This window comes from Salarias fasciatus, chromosome 17 (genome assembly GCF_902148845.1).
Source record: "Salarias fasciatus chromosome 17, fSalaFa1.1, whole genome shotgun sequence".
NCBI classification, from domain to species: Eukaryota; Metazoa; Chordata; class Actinopteri; order Blenniiformes; family Blenniidae; genus Salarias; species Salarias fasciatus.
In genome coordinates, this window is record NC_043761.1 from 18,284,156 (window position 1) to 18,299,458 (window position 15,303).

Genomic DNA, 15,303 nt, shown 5'->3' on the forward strand with positions numbered 1-15,303 from the left:
GGGGCGGGGACTCCACACTGCTGCGTTCAGGTGCACTCGGAAAAAGAAGAACGACCTATCAGACATGCTCTAGTTCAGCCCAAGAGTTGAAATAGTGCCTTAAAAAATAAAAAACTAAACCGTGAACTCCTCACTTTACAGGAATATTTATGAATTTGTATATTGTTAATAAATCACACTTTTTTACCCCCTCTTGGTGAGACTTCGTTACCAAACAGACCGGTCGATGAACTGCCTCAGCATCGCAGAGACGATGGGCGTTGAATGCCTTGCTCAGGGACCCACGGTGCGTGTTTTTTGAGATTGTGCAAGGAAACAGGAGCGTGTGGAGGTGTACAAATAAAACAGTAACGAATCACTAAATAAAAATATCTACATTTTCACAAACACTAAACAGTCAGAAAGGAAAATGACTCCAGTCTCAACATCGAGACGATTTCAATGAAACTTTCTGCTACAAAACAGTTAAAAGTGTTTTTGCAAACTCACCCTGGCACATTTTGAAATGATCTATAAGATGTATTCATTAGTTGAAATCTTAAATAATAAATTTGGTTTGGAGGTAATCCTCATCCATTCTGTAAAGAATCAAATGAATCCTGAGAACTTTTAGTTTCCTTCGGTATTCTCTTCATGGACGCTGTTAAAGACGGAATTTCTCTCAAAATCAATGACGTTAGAAATGTGATCTTTCTGATATTTGATACTTCACAAAGTGTCCAGGTCCAGCATTTCCTATTAATAATGTTATTTTGTTGGGAAAATATAAATTAACTGCAGTAAATGAAGGAATATGAAAGGCTCCTTCAACTATATTTCTAGAAAACATACAGATGTGTGTCTCTTGTTCGATAGTTTATTTAAAAAAAAAAAAAAAAAAATCCAATGAATTGAATAAAAAACACCAAGCCTGTGAAAAGTGAAGTTGATCGTTTGAGTTTAATTAAAATCCGGTGAAAGTTGAACAGGAGAAAGCTACAGTGAAACAGTTCCGGTCGACACGGCGGCTTCAGCTTACAGTGCAGGGCTCATTATCTGGAGAACGACTGAAACCACGGAAGTAACGATAAAAACGAGCTGTACATGACCTGCAGGAGGCCCCCGGTCGCAGAGGGCCTCCTTAGCACCCTTTGGCCTGACGAAGCACCTGAGGATGTTTTCAAGCAGTTAGCACCTCCTCTGCTTCCTGTCGGTACGGCGAAGCAAAGAAAAGTTACAGTACTCCGATATTCAAGTACCTGAACGCACCGCGGCGGCGGCGGCGGCGGCCTGCTCGGCGTGACTTTAACACACTCCTAGCTGTAAACATTTAAGGCTTTAGTGATTTTTTTTTCCTCTTTCTCACAGTGAGATGTGAAACGCGTCCAGGGAAGATCGATCGATCGACCAGCAGCTAACGGATTTCCTATGACGAGACAGACTCTGGGATGAGGCCGACAGGAGGACAGCTAAAAACTCACATTCAACTCAAAAGTTAACGTAATTATTTAAATTAGCTAAAATATAAATAGCAATTGGCCTCTAATGCACAAACACTGTGTGGGTGGGGGGAGGGGCTTCAGGAGATTCAGAAGGTGAGCGCAGTGACCTGAGCAGCCACTGGAGGGCGTCGTCGCGGACAACCTGGTGACCCATAATGCAACAATGAACAGATCCGGTGGGGGGCGTGGTCCTAGGCGGTGGGGGGGTGCCCCACGTCCAGCCTCCTCTGGGCCGAGCCCCTCTTCCTGCCCGCCGGAGCGGCGCTGCCTGCGTCTCCCAGAGTTCCCGGCGTCTGGAAGAAGGACGAGCTGCCGGTCTCCTTCGGAGTGTGTGGGGTCTGCAGCGAGAGGTCAGAGGTCGTCCATACAGATGGATGTTGGAACAGTGTGTGTGTGTGTGTGTGTGTGTGTGTGTGTGTGTGTGTGTGCTGAGCCTCACCAGTGGTTCGGGTGTGTTTGGGGAGCGCGGCGCGCCCGCCGCCCCCGAGCCGTACGCCCTCCTCCGCTCCGGGCTGGAACACCCGCCGCCGCCGTAGGGCGCCGCCCCCATCAGGAAGTGGCCGGGCGGCATCATGGCGGGCACGGCGGGGCCGCCGCTCAGCAGGGAGAAGTGGGAGAGGGCGGGCGACGCCACCAGGACGCACGGCAGCGCCAGGGCCGGCACGCCGCTGGGCGGCAGGCCGACGCCCGGCACCGGCTGCCCGGCCGACAGCAGGAAGTTCAGACTGTTGAGTCCTGGAGGAGAGACGGCGTCAGGAACACGAGGCTCTGCCGGAGTGTGTGTGTGGCGCCTCGGGGAGTGTGTGTGTGTGTACCTGCGTTGTTGGGCACGTAGAGGTAGTGTGACGCTCCGGCGGCGTCGCTGACGGCCGCGGGGCGGCCGGGCGAAGCGGCTCCGCCCTGAGGACCGGCCGCCGTCTGAAAGAGGACGGAGACGTTTAGAGACCGGCGGACATCAGCCGCTGGACGACACCGCGAGACGTCGACTCCACGTCTCACCTGGAGACACTCCTCCGAGCCGGGACCTCCCTTCCTCTTCGCCTCCTCCTCCTGCTGCTCCTCTTCCTCCCTCCTCCTCTTCCTCCCCTCCGCCGCCCGGTACAGCATGAGCACGGAGGGCTGGGACAGGCTGGGCAGGTAGGCCAGGCAGTGGGGGGAGGGGCTGCCGCCGGGGGGCTGCAGGGGCATGCTGGGTAGAGTCCTGGAGAGGAGATCGGATCAGAGATCTCCCACCAAGACGGAACTCAAAAACACCACGACCGTCACCGGTTCAGAGGTCAGACTCACTCGGCGCCGTTTCCAAACTGCAGGCGGCACACGGCGCCGTGGCTCAGCGGCTTCCTGGAGTAATCCAGCGGCTGGCTGGTCGGGCCTGAAGACAGAGCTTCATCAGACACGTCTATCGCCGTCGGTTAAATCTGTTCTGAACCGCCGCCTCACCCCTGAGCTCCGGCCGCGGGCTGCTGGGCGCCGAGCTGACCCGCCGCTGCGCCGCCGCCGCCGTCGGCGTGACGCTGAAGGAGGCGTGGCGCGTCATCTTCCTGCGCAGGTCCGGAGCCGTGGGCGCCGCGGTCGAGGCCTGAGCCTCAGCGGGGGTCCCGGCGCCGCCGAACTCCACCGGGCCCAGCCACCGGAAGGCCGGCTTCCTGCCGCGCTCCTCGCGGACGTGAACCTTCCTGATGAGGCCCAGGCTGGTGAGCACGTTGGCGATGTCGTAGAGCCGGCGCACCTTCGCTGTGGGACACAGGGGGGGGGCGGTGCCGGTGAGACGGGGGGAGAATCCTGCTCCCGGAGGGTCTGCAGGACTCCGCTCCCAGAGACTCACTCTTGTACTTGCTGTGGCTGGAGGCGTCCTGGCCCTCCTCGATGAGGACCTTCGCCGCCGCGTCCAGAGTGACCGTCTGAGTCTGAGACACCAGGAACAGCATGACGAACTTCTGGCTCATGATGCGCAGAGATTTGTCCTTCCTGTTGATTCCAGCTGCGAACACAAACAAACACATCTTATAAGGTTTTATGGTTTCGATTAGACCATGAAGATGTGAGATTTAAAATGACACATTGTGACATTAGATCAGCTTCAGTTCACCTTCGTTGATTTAGGTCTGAGTATTGACGTCGAATATTTAAAAAAAAGAAACCTCAATCATTTAGCTCATCAATAACTGCCTCATAGCTGTTTGACTCTAACCTGAAGCAACACTTTGTGAAAGAACTTCTTTGTCTCGAGCGCTGTTGTTACACAAACCAACAGCGTCAACAGATGGTAACCGATGGTGACCGAGCTCTCGAGGGTTTCAGGCTTTTGTCGCTAACAATAAAGCAGACGAGATGAAGAGGCAGAGATAAGGGAGAAGGTCAGCGACCATTGGTGGCGTCTCCGTCGTCCTCCCGGCCGAGCGCCGCCTCCGCCGCCGGCTCCATCTGCAGGTGGTAGCCGTGCTGCAGGCCCCGCCGCTGCAGCTCCTGCAGCGTGGCGTGCAGCCGCTGCCGCCCGTGCCAGGTGTAGCTGTTCTTGGCTATCCGCCCCACGATGGCGAGCGACTCCAGCACGTTGACGATGTCGTAGATGCGGCGCCGCTCCACTCCTGCCGGGGCCAGCGAGGCGACACGTTAATGCCGCGGGCGCGCCCGGACGGCGGGCGCCCTCCAACGGGTCGGCCGAGTCTTACCCAGGCTGTTTGCCACCTCGTCCAGTGAGATCCGGATGGGGCTGTGCAGAGGCGTGGAGTCCGGGTAGAGGGCGAGGAACTTCTGGCAGAGCAGCCCCAGACTCTTCTGCTTCCGGCTCGGCTTCTTCTCCGCGTCGTCGTCCTCGAACGCGGCGTCGAACTGCAGGGACGGAACGACACGTGAGCCGCTGCGTCACAGATTCAGCAGGTTTCCAGCTGCAGGAGACGTTTTTGGGACAAATCTGGTGAGACTGGTCCATGAGCCTACCTGGCCGGGGTCGTCCGCCTCCGCTTCCTCCTCCACCGCGGCGTCCGTCCTGGCCGTCTGCTCCCTGTCGTTCTCTATGGGTCTGAACAGAACCTTCTTCATCTCCCTGTCGCGGATGTCCGGGCTCGCCGCGCTGACCAGGATCTTCAGGTTGGCCGTGGGCGTCAAGGGCTCGGCCAGAGCGCCAAGCTTGATGGGGGTGATCTGGGTCAGGTCGGGGTTGGCGCCTCGTCTGTTCATCAGCAGAGGGGGCGCGGTGGAGTCGGCAGAACTCAGCGGGGTGGATCGCACCCGCTCGGTGTAAATATTCTCCTGCGATTTGAAGAGTGAGAAGACTTTAGGGTCAGGTTTGATTCTCCGTTTAACCACATGCTGTTTCCTCTGTGGTGTGACCGTGTGAGAGCAGCGTGAAGTGCATTGTGGGGGGAAAGCCACATCTGGTCCACATCAGCCCACCTTGTGATCACCCTGTCCACCATCTTCTCCTTCATGGCCGTCCTTCATTGCCACACTCTTCCTGGGACTGGTCAGGTCCTTCAGGGCCAGACATTCACCTTCCATCTGCAAGGTTAAAGATCAGACACTATTATTTGTCTGATATCTGTGAGATCGAACATCTGGTACCCATTTAGCTCCTTAGCTATTAGCATGCTACCTGACCTCTGAACTCTCCATTACTTTACACCTTGGATATAAGCAGATTTGATAACTACTAATAATTTCAAGAATGACAGTTTTAATCCATGAGTAAAATATAGTAATAACACCAAACACCACAGTAAAAGCTCAAAAAACACGCATTAGATTAGTCTGTGGAGATAAAAGAAGATATGAATGTATATTTTTATAGTTTGTGGAGTTTGTTAGCTTAACTTAGCTGTGGTTATTAGCTCAGCTGACCATTAGAGAGACAGCAGGAAGCCATACTTCACCTTTGTACAAATGAATGAAAACTCCCAGCGCGGTCCCGTTTCTTCACGCCGACATAGCAGCTTTATTTCCCTCTTTTTAAAAAATAGCGGGTATTCGTCCTCCGCCGTCCCTCTCCGGCCTCCGCAGCTCCCTCCGACCGCTGCTGGGACTCTGTGCTCCGGCCTCACCCGCTCAAGCTTGTTTTCTGGCGCTCTCCGGCAGCTGACTCACTCCAGCCAATCAGTGGCCCAGATTCTGCTTGCGTCACGCCACCCCGGCCAATCGGCCGCGCCGTCACCGGGCGCGCGCCTCGGATTTCTCACCGCGAACACGCTTCATACTCGTGTTGGCGGGGCAACAGCCGCGCTCCGCCATATCTTGGACAGACAGAAGTCTCACTCTGTGTTTTTTTTTGAAGGCATATAGTGTTTTATTGCAACGTGGATGTGATCGATTAGATGATTGTACATGTTTATTCTTTCATTTAAAGAAGCACAAATATTGATAAAGAGGTGCTAAGATGGTGACAAACATAATGACACGTTATATACGATAAAGAAAGGAAGTCTGTGTATATTTCATTGAGAAAAACTTCATTCAAGCCATTTTTTGTTATGGAGGAGGCAAGTCCTATTTAAAAACAATACCTTGATTAATAAGTGTTTTGAAATCAATGCATTTTTTACCGATTAAAGGTAAAATGCAGAGTTAAACAGTTGCCAAGGACAGAGATGTGCAGCAACGTTTTCACGCAGAGTGGTTTGTCTGGTTTTATAAAGGATCTTTGTCTCCCAGCTGACGGCCGCAGGCAGCTCCTCAGTTTCTCCACCGCAGCATCACAGCACCGCCCTGCGCCTCCAAACCCGCTATTAACACATTTAACCTAATCACCGGGCTCCAGTGGTCTCCGGGGCCGGGTCTCTGATGAGCTGTGTGGGGGGACAGACGGCCGGGAGAGGACGGAGGAGGGGGAAGGCGGCGGGGGACCCGCCAGTGGCGCCAAATGTACCTGAGACATAGCGCGAAAAAGTAGTGAATAAAGTTTTGGGGGCGGGCAGGAGTCCCGCCCTGTATGCAAACAGTGCGCCTGAAGACAAACTCCTCCCAGCGGTTACATAAGGGTCTCCAATACACACAATCTGCCGCCAAACACATTTAAACTCATGGAAATAGAGAGGGAAGAGAGCTCACGTGATCTGCAGGAAACTACAGTTCACGTGCAAAGAGGACTGCAGATACATTCCACTGTTATCAGTTGTTAAAGATGCAGCATGTTGCTTTGATTGCGTCTGTGCAATGAGGTATGATTGTACTTTTAATGCAGTTGTGAAATACATTTCTTCCCCTGATCCAGCGCTTTGAAAATGATATCCGGAACAGGCAGAAACTTTGGAGACAATAAATCTTTATTCTAGACTCTTGTGTCCATAAAAACAACAGCAAACAGAAAGAGAAGAACAGAAAAACAGTTCAGCACAGACAGCTGACCGGTGGAGCACAGCTTCTTACGTTTAACTCTGCTGTCATTTCACCACAGGAGGGCAGTGTCCAGTGGCATACAGGCAGCTTTGGATGATGGTAAATACACCCACCACGCAGTCTGTCTCTTTGACAGAGATTAAACAGCATGGGGGACAGAATGCCACCCTGTCTGACTCATTTCATCACAGGAAGGGGGCCAGAAGTTGCATTTTCCCATCTACCTTGCACGGTTTTATTTTTATGCAAAGAATGCAGTGTCCACAACAGATGAGGAGAATCACCTCGCTGCTGTAATTTTTGCAAATAGTTTCCTATGATTGATTCAGTGAAAGGATTTGGGAGGCATGCAAAAAGCACAGAAACAGGAAGGTCTGCCCTCTGTACTTACTTACAGCCTCTTCAGAGTGTAGATAACTCTACATCAGTTCCATGATTACTTTTAAACCCAAACTGTTGATCCGTTTTGACAGCATGCTGCTGAAATCTGTCCTAAATAATCATTTCCAACATTTCGATAACACACCTGCCAAGGCAATGGATTTATAGATGTCAATGCTGGAGCTCAGAGCCACTGAAAACACCAGTTTTTGAAAATGGCGGTGGCACTTTAAGAAAGCTCTCCGACTCTCTCTCCGGGTTATTTGGATTTACTGTAATGAAGCTGAGGCCACTGAAGCGAGAGTTCGGTATCAAATTACTGAACTCTGATTTGTCTTCTTCAAGAAGCAAGAAGACTTTAAATAGTTCTGTAGTGTCTGATACCTCATGATGAGGAGTCATTTCATGTGGACTGTTGAAAAACGTGTTTCCTTTGTGATAGTTGAAAGAATTTAATGACAGATCTACGGAATGTTTGATAGCAGAGAGCATCTCTGGCTGAAACCTTAATCAGATCAGTGTAGATCAGATTAGACTCATTTTTAAAGGTAGATGGGCTCAGATGTTATGTTTTCATGCAAAAGAAGCTGAACAGGTAAAGGTAGAGACGAGGCAGGTTGCAGAGTTTTCCGGCACTCCCAGCGGTTTACCTGCTTTTTCATTGCTAATTATTTCTGCAATCATATGTACACGAAGCATGCACAGCGTTAGTTTATTAGCATTAGCAATAACAGTTTATTTTGGATGTTTTTTTTGCCCCCGTTGCTGAGTCATGGGGGGCGGAGCCAAACGTCATTCGTTCCCGTCAGGCTGTGTGCGAGAAGGAGCTGCTGCATTCCGAACAGAAGCCACTTGTCTGATCTGTATCTTAATGCTCGGTGAAAAATTCAAATGACAAAAGGCACAGGTTGCTTGGTGCTCATCGTGGGCGCGATGTCGTTCAGGAAGTCTTCTCCGTAGTCGATGATCTTTCTCATTGCGTTCAGTATCAGGGTGTCAGTCTCCTTGTCTGTTTTGGTTTCCTTGCTGTAGTTCTTTACCGGGAAGATGCAGTTCACTGGAAACCCCAGATTCACACTCAGATTTTCCATCTACGTTTCAACAAAAGAAAAAAAATTAAAGATGAACCTTGATTTTTTTTTTCCTTCAGAGATTAATATAGTTTTCAATGTTCAGTTTCATTGCACTCTTTCAAAAAATGACTGCTGACCTGCTTTTCCAGGATCTTGCTCTTGTAGACATTCTTGATATTTCTTTTGACCTTCGGACAGGCTTCATCAATTTTGGTGAGGACAGCTACTTGAGGGATCCCTACAAAGAAAGAGAGACTGGTCAGAGTGAGAGAGGCAGGATGAAGGCGGGAAATAGTGAAACGTAGCGACTCTTAATACTAATAAATAAATGCAAAAAGCTATATTGACAGAAATGACACTGTATTTTTCAACATCGAATTTTAAGAACATTTCAATCAATCACAACTTTCATATCTGCTGTGTGTCAAAGATCAAATGGACATTTCTAAGACAGCTGTAAAGACTCACTCAAGGCCCGGGCTTCTTCTCTGACCTCCTTTATCTTGTGAGCCACCTCGTCCTCCATCAGGTGTATGGTGTCGGCTTCAACAACACAAACCAGGACATGAACTTTGTCGTTTATGGTCGGAGTTTGATTGTAGTCGGATCCGGCTGGAGTGCTGCCGGGAAGGAGCTGAAAGATAAAGAGACATTTTCAGAATCACATCAGCGTAGTTTGTGCATCATTAACAGCTTCCCTCTTTCATAGGGTGATACCCGAGTCTTGGGGATCACCTGATAACCTCTGGAGGTCTTCTGCCTGATCTTCTTGTATCGTTCCCTGTAAGCCTGACTTCAGGACACCACACTCAGGATGTTGTGCCCCCTGCTGGCCATGCCCGGCCTCTACATGTCCCCCTCTCTGATCAGTTTAACTGTCAAGCAGAACCTTTGAGTAACTGAAATGATTCACCAGTCTTACTTCTGACGCATTTCTCCAAACATTTATAACACAACTTAATTTACATGTTCAAACCCTCTTCAAACCTAAAGTGAGCTCAGAGGTTCCACTGGTATTTGGGCTTCACGTGCACAGACGAGACGTCACATCTTTCACCCATTAGCTTCATGGCAGGTGTGATGCCCGGCCGCCCGACTGACTCTCTCGCTCTCGCGAGGCATTTGTTAATGCCTCGATGTCCCTGGTGCAGCTTCTGCAGGATACAGTAAGAAGGAGGATAAACAGCATTATTTTCCTACCGTGCATCCTTCATTGACGTGTCCTTCCATGATCAGTTTCATGGTTTTTGGATCAGTTCCTCTCCCAGAGCCCTTCTCAATAGCCATGGTGTCACTGAAGACAAGGTTATAAAATGTTCCAGGACTTTCTGTGTGGATTTTATAAGTTCTGTACTGCAAGTAAAAAAAAAAAGCTATGTTAGTTACTCGTCTGCTTTTAGGTGCAGGCAGTATTTCTCGGTTTGACACTCCGTTGTTAGTTGTTTGCTGTAAAAAGTAGCTGCTCAAGAACAGTATCCAGGTTATTCTAAGCTCTTCATACTTCTTTAGTGAAGCTGTATTCGTAGTTGGCGGCTGCCAAAGCTCGATTTGCAATTCTTCCCCGCAGAGCGCTGTCGACAGAGTTGATGAAGCTGGACTTCCCAGACCTTGGTGGGCCGAACAGCAGAATCCGGAGATGCTGGGCTTCAGATTGAGGTTTATAGTCCCTCACATAATCAAAGTCTGCCTCTTTCTCTCTGCTCAAAAAGATCGAAAAGGATGAAGAATAAATGCGCATTTCAGAAGCAACAAACATTTGTTGTTGGGGTTTATCAACAGCAAATGTTGTTCGTGTAACGGCAGCGCTCACCCCCACGGTTCGTCTCTCCACGGTTTACTGAGAACTGTCAAGGCAAGCACATCTGCATGCATCACATTTCCAACTAATATCACAAGTCCTCCAACTGAAACGGCCACGCCGGTCATTAATCAGTGCCCCAAATTATGACCAAGAGTTCCATTTTAACATCAAGTGTATATCCGTGATCTGCAGGAACACTTTTGCTCCTCTTCTGTTGTAAATCAATCAATTTGTCCATCTGCATTTATTGATTAATATTCCAGTATTTGTCCGGTGAGAACCATGTGACCTAGAGCTTGGACTGAACATTTATAAAGTTTACTCAGATATGCATGAATGAAGAGAAATTATGATTTAGGTGAAGTTTTTAAAAGGTAATCACACACTAACAGTGTTAAAAGCTCATAAAAGTTGATTTTTCATGATGGGGCTCCTTTAAAGACCACTGTGGTCGTTTCCGAGATGAAAACAGTCTCAGTATTGTGCAGTATTGAGCATTTATTTTATTTTGAAAATTGTGTGAAAAATATCAATGGACTCACCAGAAGGTCTGCACACTGAACGATGACGACGAACACCCTTAAAGAGGTAAATTAAAAAAATATTTCGATAGAAAAAACAGACAAAATAATTAGAAAATGCATAATGACTTGAATGCTCTTCTTTCAACAGTTTGCATTATGCTGAAACAAGATGCTTACAGGTTCACATTTAGAATGAAATGATTTTTTTTTCAGTAGTTTCCGGCAAAAAAAACTGATCTTGATCATTATTATTCACATGTATTGATTTTAAAAAAAAGATCATATCAAAATATTAAAATGCGGAGGTGTAAAACACTCCTACCTTACGCTTATAAGCCATGAATTGTATTTATTGACATGAATCCAAGGTGGATTGTGTCCAGTGACGCTGTGAAGCTGTTGTCTGGCTGCTTCTGACATGAAGCACTGTGGATTCTTTTGGTTTCTCTTTCCCACGGTTTGCGCTGGAAGAATGCACTCAGAAAAAAAAAACAAAAAAAAAAAAAAAACAGAACACCTTGATGTAATCTTTACTGAGTTAAGTTTATCTTTTTTTTTTTTTTTAATAAAAGATAAATAATTGCTTGTCTAGGCAGCATTTTCTACCAGCTTTTAATCTGACAGGTTCCATCAGAAAGTCAATGCATTCAGTAGATTGTGTTTGGGAAGTTACTTTTAAAAAGTAATGTTTACTTGTTACTTGTTACTTGTTACTTTACTTAGTTACCCTCTATGGAAAGTAACTTTTCACGTGACTTGTTACTTTTCATACTTTAATGTTGCTCAACATTGTGCAGAGCCCCTTACCTGTCCTAAATTTGTCTGCCTACATAAAGTTCTTATATAGAGGACACAACAGGCTTTTCCTGTTTGCGCTTTATTATACAAACGGCCACAAACGGAGCACTTAACAAGAAAACACATCAAGGTTTATTTCTGATGTTTCCTTCAGGCCATGGCGTCCAGCATCAGTGTCTCTCATTCAGATTTAACTGGATGGACTCCGGTACAACGTTGCCACTCAACATGCCACATGCAGACTGAAGCGGGGTGATACTGAGCGAAGCTGCACCAAGGCAGCGACGCGGCCTCCTCTCCCCAGCTGACTGCAGGTAAACACGGCCTTTTCATAGCGACCTGTCAATCACTGCATGTATCATACACTCACCACATTATGGCTGCAGCAAGTACAAACTCAAATCTTTCAAGTACAGAAACGATTCTATAACTACGTGGCTTTTGGCAGACTTTCTGTTGGCCCTGAGTCATCAGGAGACAACGTACAGCGGAGCATTGTAATGTTGTGAAAATGGAAACTTCAGCTTTAAGAAACTGAAGCCTCAAGAAGAAAAAAGGGCAATGCTGCTGGATGATGCTGGAGAACCAGCGCAGGATACTTTTGGGACATTCCCTGACAAAGGAGAGCCGAAAGACCAGGATAAAGCAGTGGAGCTACTTGGAGCGGTCCAGAGAGAAAGACACACAGCACAGCTGCTGCAACGACCTTCTGGAAGCTGGATCTCAATGCAGGATACCAGCAACCTGAACTATCAGCTGAATCCAGACACAACACCACGTGAGGTCTTCCAACACACAACCCAAAATGGGCTGCATGGAATACCAGGGTCAGAAACTCGAGAGAGGAAATCACATTTGGAGCCACCAAGATGCACATTGTGGCCTCTGCAAGGGTTTCTGGTTTTGGCCGCAGGAAAATCACAGCATACTGGCCACAGGCCCACGCAGAAGCTGAACAGTTCACCAGGACAGCAGGAGACGCCTGCTCCAGCCTGTTACCATAGAGACAGCTGCAGCAGTCGGTTGCTAGGCAACTGGGAGTGTGATGTCATCAGAATCAAACATGAAAGCACCAATGTCCTGCTACAGGAGAAACTGTTCACTTGCTGTCAGAACAAGCACAGAGCAACAGAACTCCGCTTCAAGAGCTACTCAGAAAGATTTTTACCCGCGTTTCTCTCACCAAACCAGCATCACCATGAACGTCCTGTCCAGAGTAGGTCAAACTCTCATGCGTACAGCCAGCCAGGCTGTGAGACCAGCTGCAGCAGCGCCGAGGCAGAAACACACCCTTCCAGATCTACCGTATGACTATGGAGCCCTGGAGCCCCACATCTCTGCAGATATCATGCGGCTGCACCACGGCGTCCACCATGCTGCACACGTGAAAAACCTCAACAAGACGATGGAGAAATTTGAGAAGGCAGTTGACATGGGAGATATGAGAGCCCAAGAAATCCTTCAACCAGATCTGATCTATCATGGAGGTGGCCACTTCAATCACAGCCTGTTTTGGAACAACCTCTCCCCAAATGGAGGGGGTGAGCCTGAAGGTGTCTTGATGGACTGCATTCAGCGCAACTTTGGCTCATTCAAAAATATGAAACAAGAGATGTCTGCTGCAGCAATGTCAGTCCAGGGCTCAGGCTGGAGCTGGCTGGGTTACAATAGGTTGAGGAGAAACCTGGAAATTGATACTTCTCCAAATGAGTATCTACTGCAGGGGACAACAGGTCTGATCCCTCTCCTTGGGTTTGATGTGTGGGAGCATGCATATCACCGTCAGTACGGTGACAAGCGATCAGATTATGTCAAAGCTCTCTGGAATGTAATCAACTGGGATGAAGTCAGCAAACAATTTAAAGGTGCCGAAACCTCCAAGTTTACTTAAACTGAACTTAAATCAGACAAAGTATTAGAATAACACTGAATTTCAAAAAGAGAATGTGAAGGAGGATCAGGCTGCCGTGAAATAACAAAAATTTAAAATAATAGCTGCAACAAAAAGTAAAATGACCTTTTCAGAAAACTAAACAAGCTCCAATGTACCAAATAGAGATTCCCAGATAGAAAACAACAGAAAGTTTACAGCAATAACAAAAAAAAAAAAAAGAGGCAGAGAACCAAATTAAAAAGATAGAGGATTAGGTTCGAAACATGGAGCAGGTTCTTGCTAAAATGATAAAAGTGATAAATTGGCAACAAGGGAAACTACAGGACTAGGAAGGGAGAGAACAAAGAGGTAAAGAGAGAGAAACATTTAAAGAGAGAGAGAAATATTTAAAGAGAAAGAAAACATTTAAAGAGAGAGAAAGAAATATTTAAAGAGAAAGAAAACATTTAAAGAGAGAGAAAGAATTATTTAAAGAGAGAGAGAAACGCGTAAAGAGAGAATCATGAGTACTCTGAGGAGAAGCGGCTTTTAAAGCAGAACCAGACCTGCTTCCAGACCTGGCTGCACCGGACGGAGGAGGAGCCAGAGAGGGACATCCGGACCAAACTGCAGGCCTTGAGGAGACAACGCCCAGACTCATGAGCACAACACCAAGTTTTTCACTATTCAAAAAGCAGAGTAGAATTTAAACAGTAACATCTCTCTTTTCAGCCTTTCAGGGGCTTCTGAATGCAGGAGAGGAAAAACAGCAGGAAACGTGGAGAAACTGCAGGCCTTGAGGAGACGGGATACAGTCAAGTCAGCACCTAGTGAAGTCGGCCTTGCGGGGGGGGGGGGGGTTCTCAAGTGGCCGAGTTGGTCGGTGCCGACTTGACTGTCAGCTGTTTACCACCTCGGCCAAAAGCCTCTTTTTTTAATCATGATGCCGGCTGTGCCGCGGGCGGCCGGCCGGGCTGTGCAGCAAGCCTCTTTTTATCACGATTTGCACAGTTTTTTTCGTGCCGCTGTGCCGCTTCTCCTCACGCAGCAGGCGGGAGACTGGAGGACAAACTGTGTGATTCTGGTGACTGACAGGTTAGAGGTGGATGATGTACCTGGAGCTTCATGTTCGACGTTCTGTTTGAACCCAGTAGCTTAGCTACGAGCGCGCAGCGCTAGCGGCTGTCTGGTCATGTGACCGGTTCCCAAGGCATTCTGGGAATCGTAGTGCAAACAACATGGGTGGTCCGATATGCACAATAACCCGCTGTGTGCGTCTCATATGTGTGGGTGGCCCATGTGATCACGGGGCGGGTCATTGTGCATATTGTGTTGTTTGCACTATGATTCCCAGAATGCCTTGGGGACCGGTCACATGACCAGACAGCCGCTAGCGCTGCGCGCTCGTAGCTAAGCTACTGGGCTGAAACAGAACGTCAAACATGAAGCTCCAGGTACATCATCCACCTCTAACCTGTCAGTCACCAGAATCACACAGTTTGTCCTCCAGTCTCCCGCCTGCTGCGTGAGGAGAAGCGGCGCAGCGGCACGAAAAAAACTGTGCAAATCGTGATAAAAAGAAGCTTGCTGCACAGCCCGGCCGGCCGCGAGGCCGACTTGGCTATGTGCCGACTTCACTAGGTGCTGACTTGACTGTATCTCGGGGGCGGTGCCGAGTTGGGCAGTGCCGACAAGGATTGGTGCCGACTTGACTGTAATCCGAGGAGACAACTCCCAGACTCATGAGCACAACACTCAGTTTTCCACAATTCAAAAATCCATGTAGAATTTAAATGCATGTTCTGTCAGTAACATCTCTCTTTTCAGCCTTTTAGGGTTTCCTGAATGCAGGAGAGGAAAAACAGCAGGAAACGTGGAGAAACTGCAGGCCTTGAGGAGACGGGATACAGTCAAGTCGGCCTTGCGGGGGGTGGGGGGGTGGGGGTGAATTTAAATGGATGTTCTGTCAGTAACATCTCTCTTTTCAGCCTTTTAGGGTTTTCTGAATGCAGGAGAGGAAAAACAGCAGGAAACATGTGGA

At 48.4% G+C, this 15,303-nt stretch overlaps 2 protein-coding genes and 1 pseudogene across 3 annotated transcripts; 1 reads left to right on the forward strand and 2 right to left on the reverse strand.

Moving 5' to 3' along the window:
• Positions 1-980: 980 nt before the first annotated feature.
• On the reverse strand, positions 981-5,479 carry e2f7 (E2F transcription factor 7). Its single transcript, XM_030113735.1, has 12 exons — positions 5,354-5,479; positions 4,878-4,982; positions 4,422-4,733; positions 4,154-4,313; positions 3,848-4,069; positions 3,307-3,462; positions 2,922-3,215; positions 2,769-2,853; positions 2,481-2,682; positions 2,297-2,399; positions 1,921-2,216; positions 981-1,819 (listed from the first exon to the last, which is right to left on the reverse strand). Exons 2-12 carry the CDS (start codon positions 4,980-4,982, stop codon positions 1,673-1,675), a joined length of 2,082 nt encoding a protein of 693 aa, XP_029969595.1. The 5' UTR covers positions 5,354-5,479; the 3' UTR covers positions 981-1,672.
• Positions 5,480-7,875: 2,396 nt separating this feature from the next.
• Positions 7,876-11,020, reverse strand: LOC115404418 (interferon-induced protein 44-like). Of its 2 annotated transcripts, XM_030113737.1 has the most exons (8): positions 10,914-11,020; positions 10,610-10,646; positions 10,077-10,110; positions 9,768-9,963; positions 9,467-9,619; positions 8,735-8,900; positions 8,404-8,504; positions 7,876-8,284 (listed from the first exon to the last, which is right to left on the reverse strand). In XM_030113737.1, exons 1-8 carry the CDS (start codon positions 10,929-10,931, stop codon positions 8,081-8,083), a joined length of 909 nt encoding a protein of 302 aa, XP_029969597.1. In that variant the 5' UTR covers positions 10,932-11,020; the 3' UTR covers positions 7,876-8,080. The 2 variants fall into 2 exon arrangements, with proteins under 2 accessions (XP_029969597.1, XP_029969596.1); XM_030113736.1 differs by lacking the exons at positions 10,610-10,646; positions 10,914-11,020 and having other exon boundaries at positions 10,077-10,585.
• Positions 11,021-12,587: 1,567 nt separating this feature from the next.
• On the forward strand, positions 12,588-13,365 carry LOC115404700 (superoxide dismutase [Mn], mitochondrial pseudogene; annotated as a pseudogene).
• Positions 13,366-15,303: the final 1,938 nt, after the last annotated feature.

Bases quoted from the DNA above. Each gene is read 5' to 3' on its own strand.
- e2f7 (XM_030113735.1), bottom strand. From the start codon at position 4,982: ATGGAAGGTGAATGTCTGGCCCTGAAGGACCTGACCAGTCCCAGGAAG. The intron at 4,070-4,153 runs GTAAGACTCGGC...TGGCCCCGGCAG, and splicing joins CGAGGTGGCAAACAGCCTGG to GAGTGGAGCGGCGCCGCATC. The intron at 3,463-3,847 runs GTCGCTGACCTT...TTGTGTTCGCAG, and splicing joins CGACGGAGACGCCACCAATG to CTGGAATCAACAGGAAGGAC.
- LOC115404418 (XM_030113736.1), bottom strand. From the start codon at position 10,192: ATGACCGGCGTGGCCGTTTCAGTTGGAGGACTTGTGATATTAGTTGGA. The intron at 8,505-8,734 runs GTGAGTCTTTAC...CTTTCTTTGTAG, and splicing joins AGAAGAAGCCCGGGCCTTGA to GGATCCCTCAAGTAGCTGTC. The intron at 8,285-8,403 runs GTCAGCAGTCAT...GTTGAAACGTAG, and splicing joins GCAAGATCCTGGAAAAGCAG to ATGGAAAATCTGAGTGTGAA.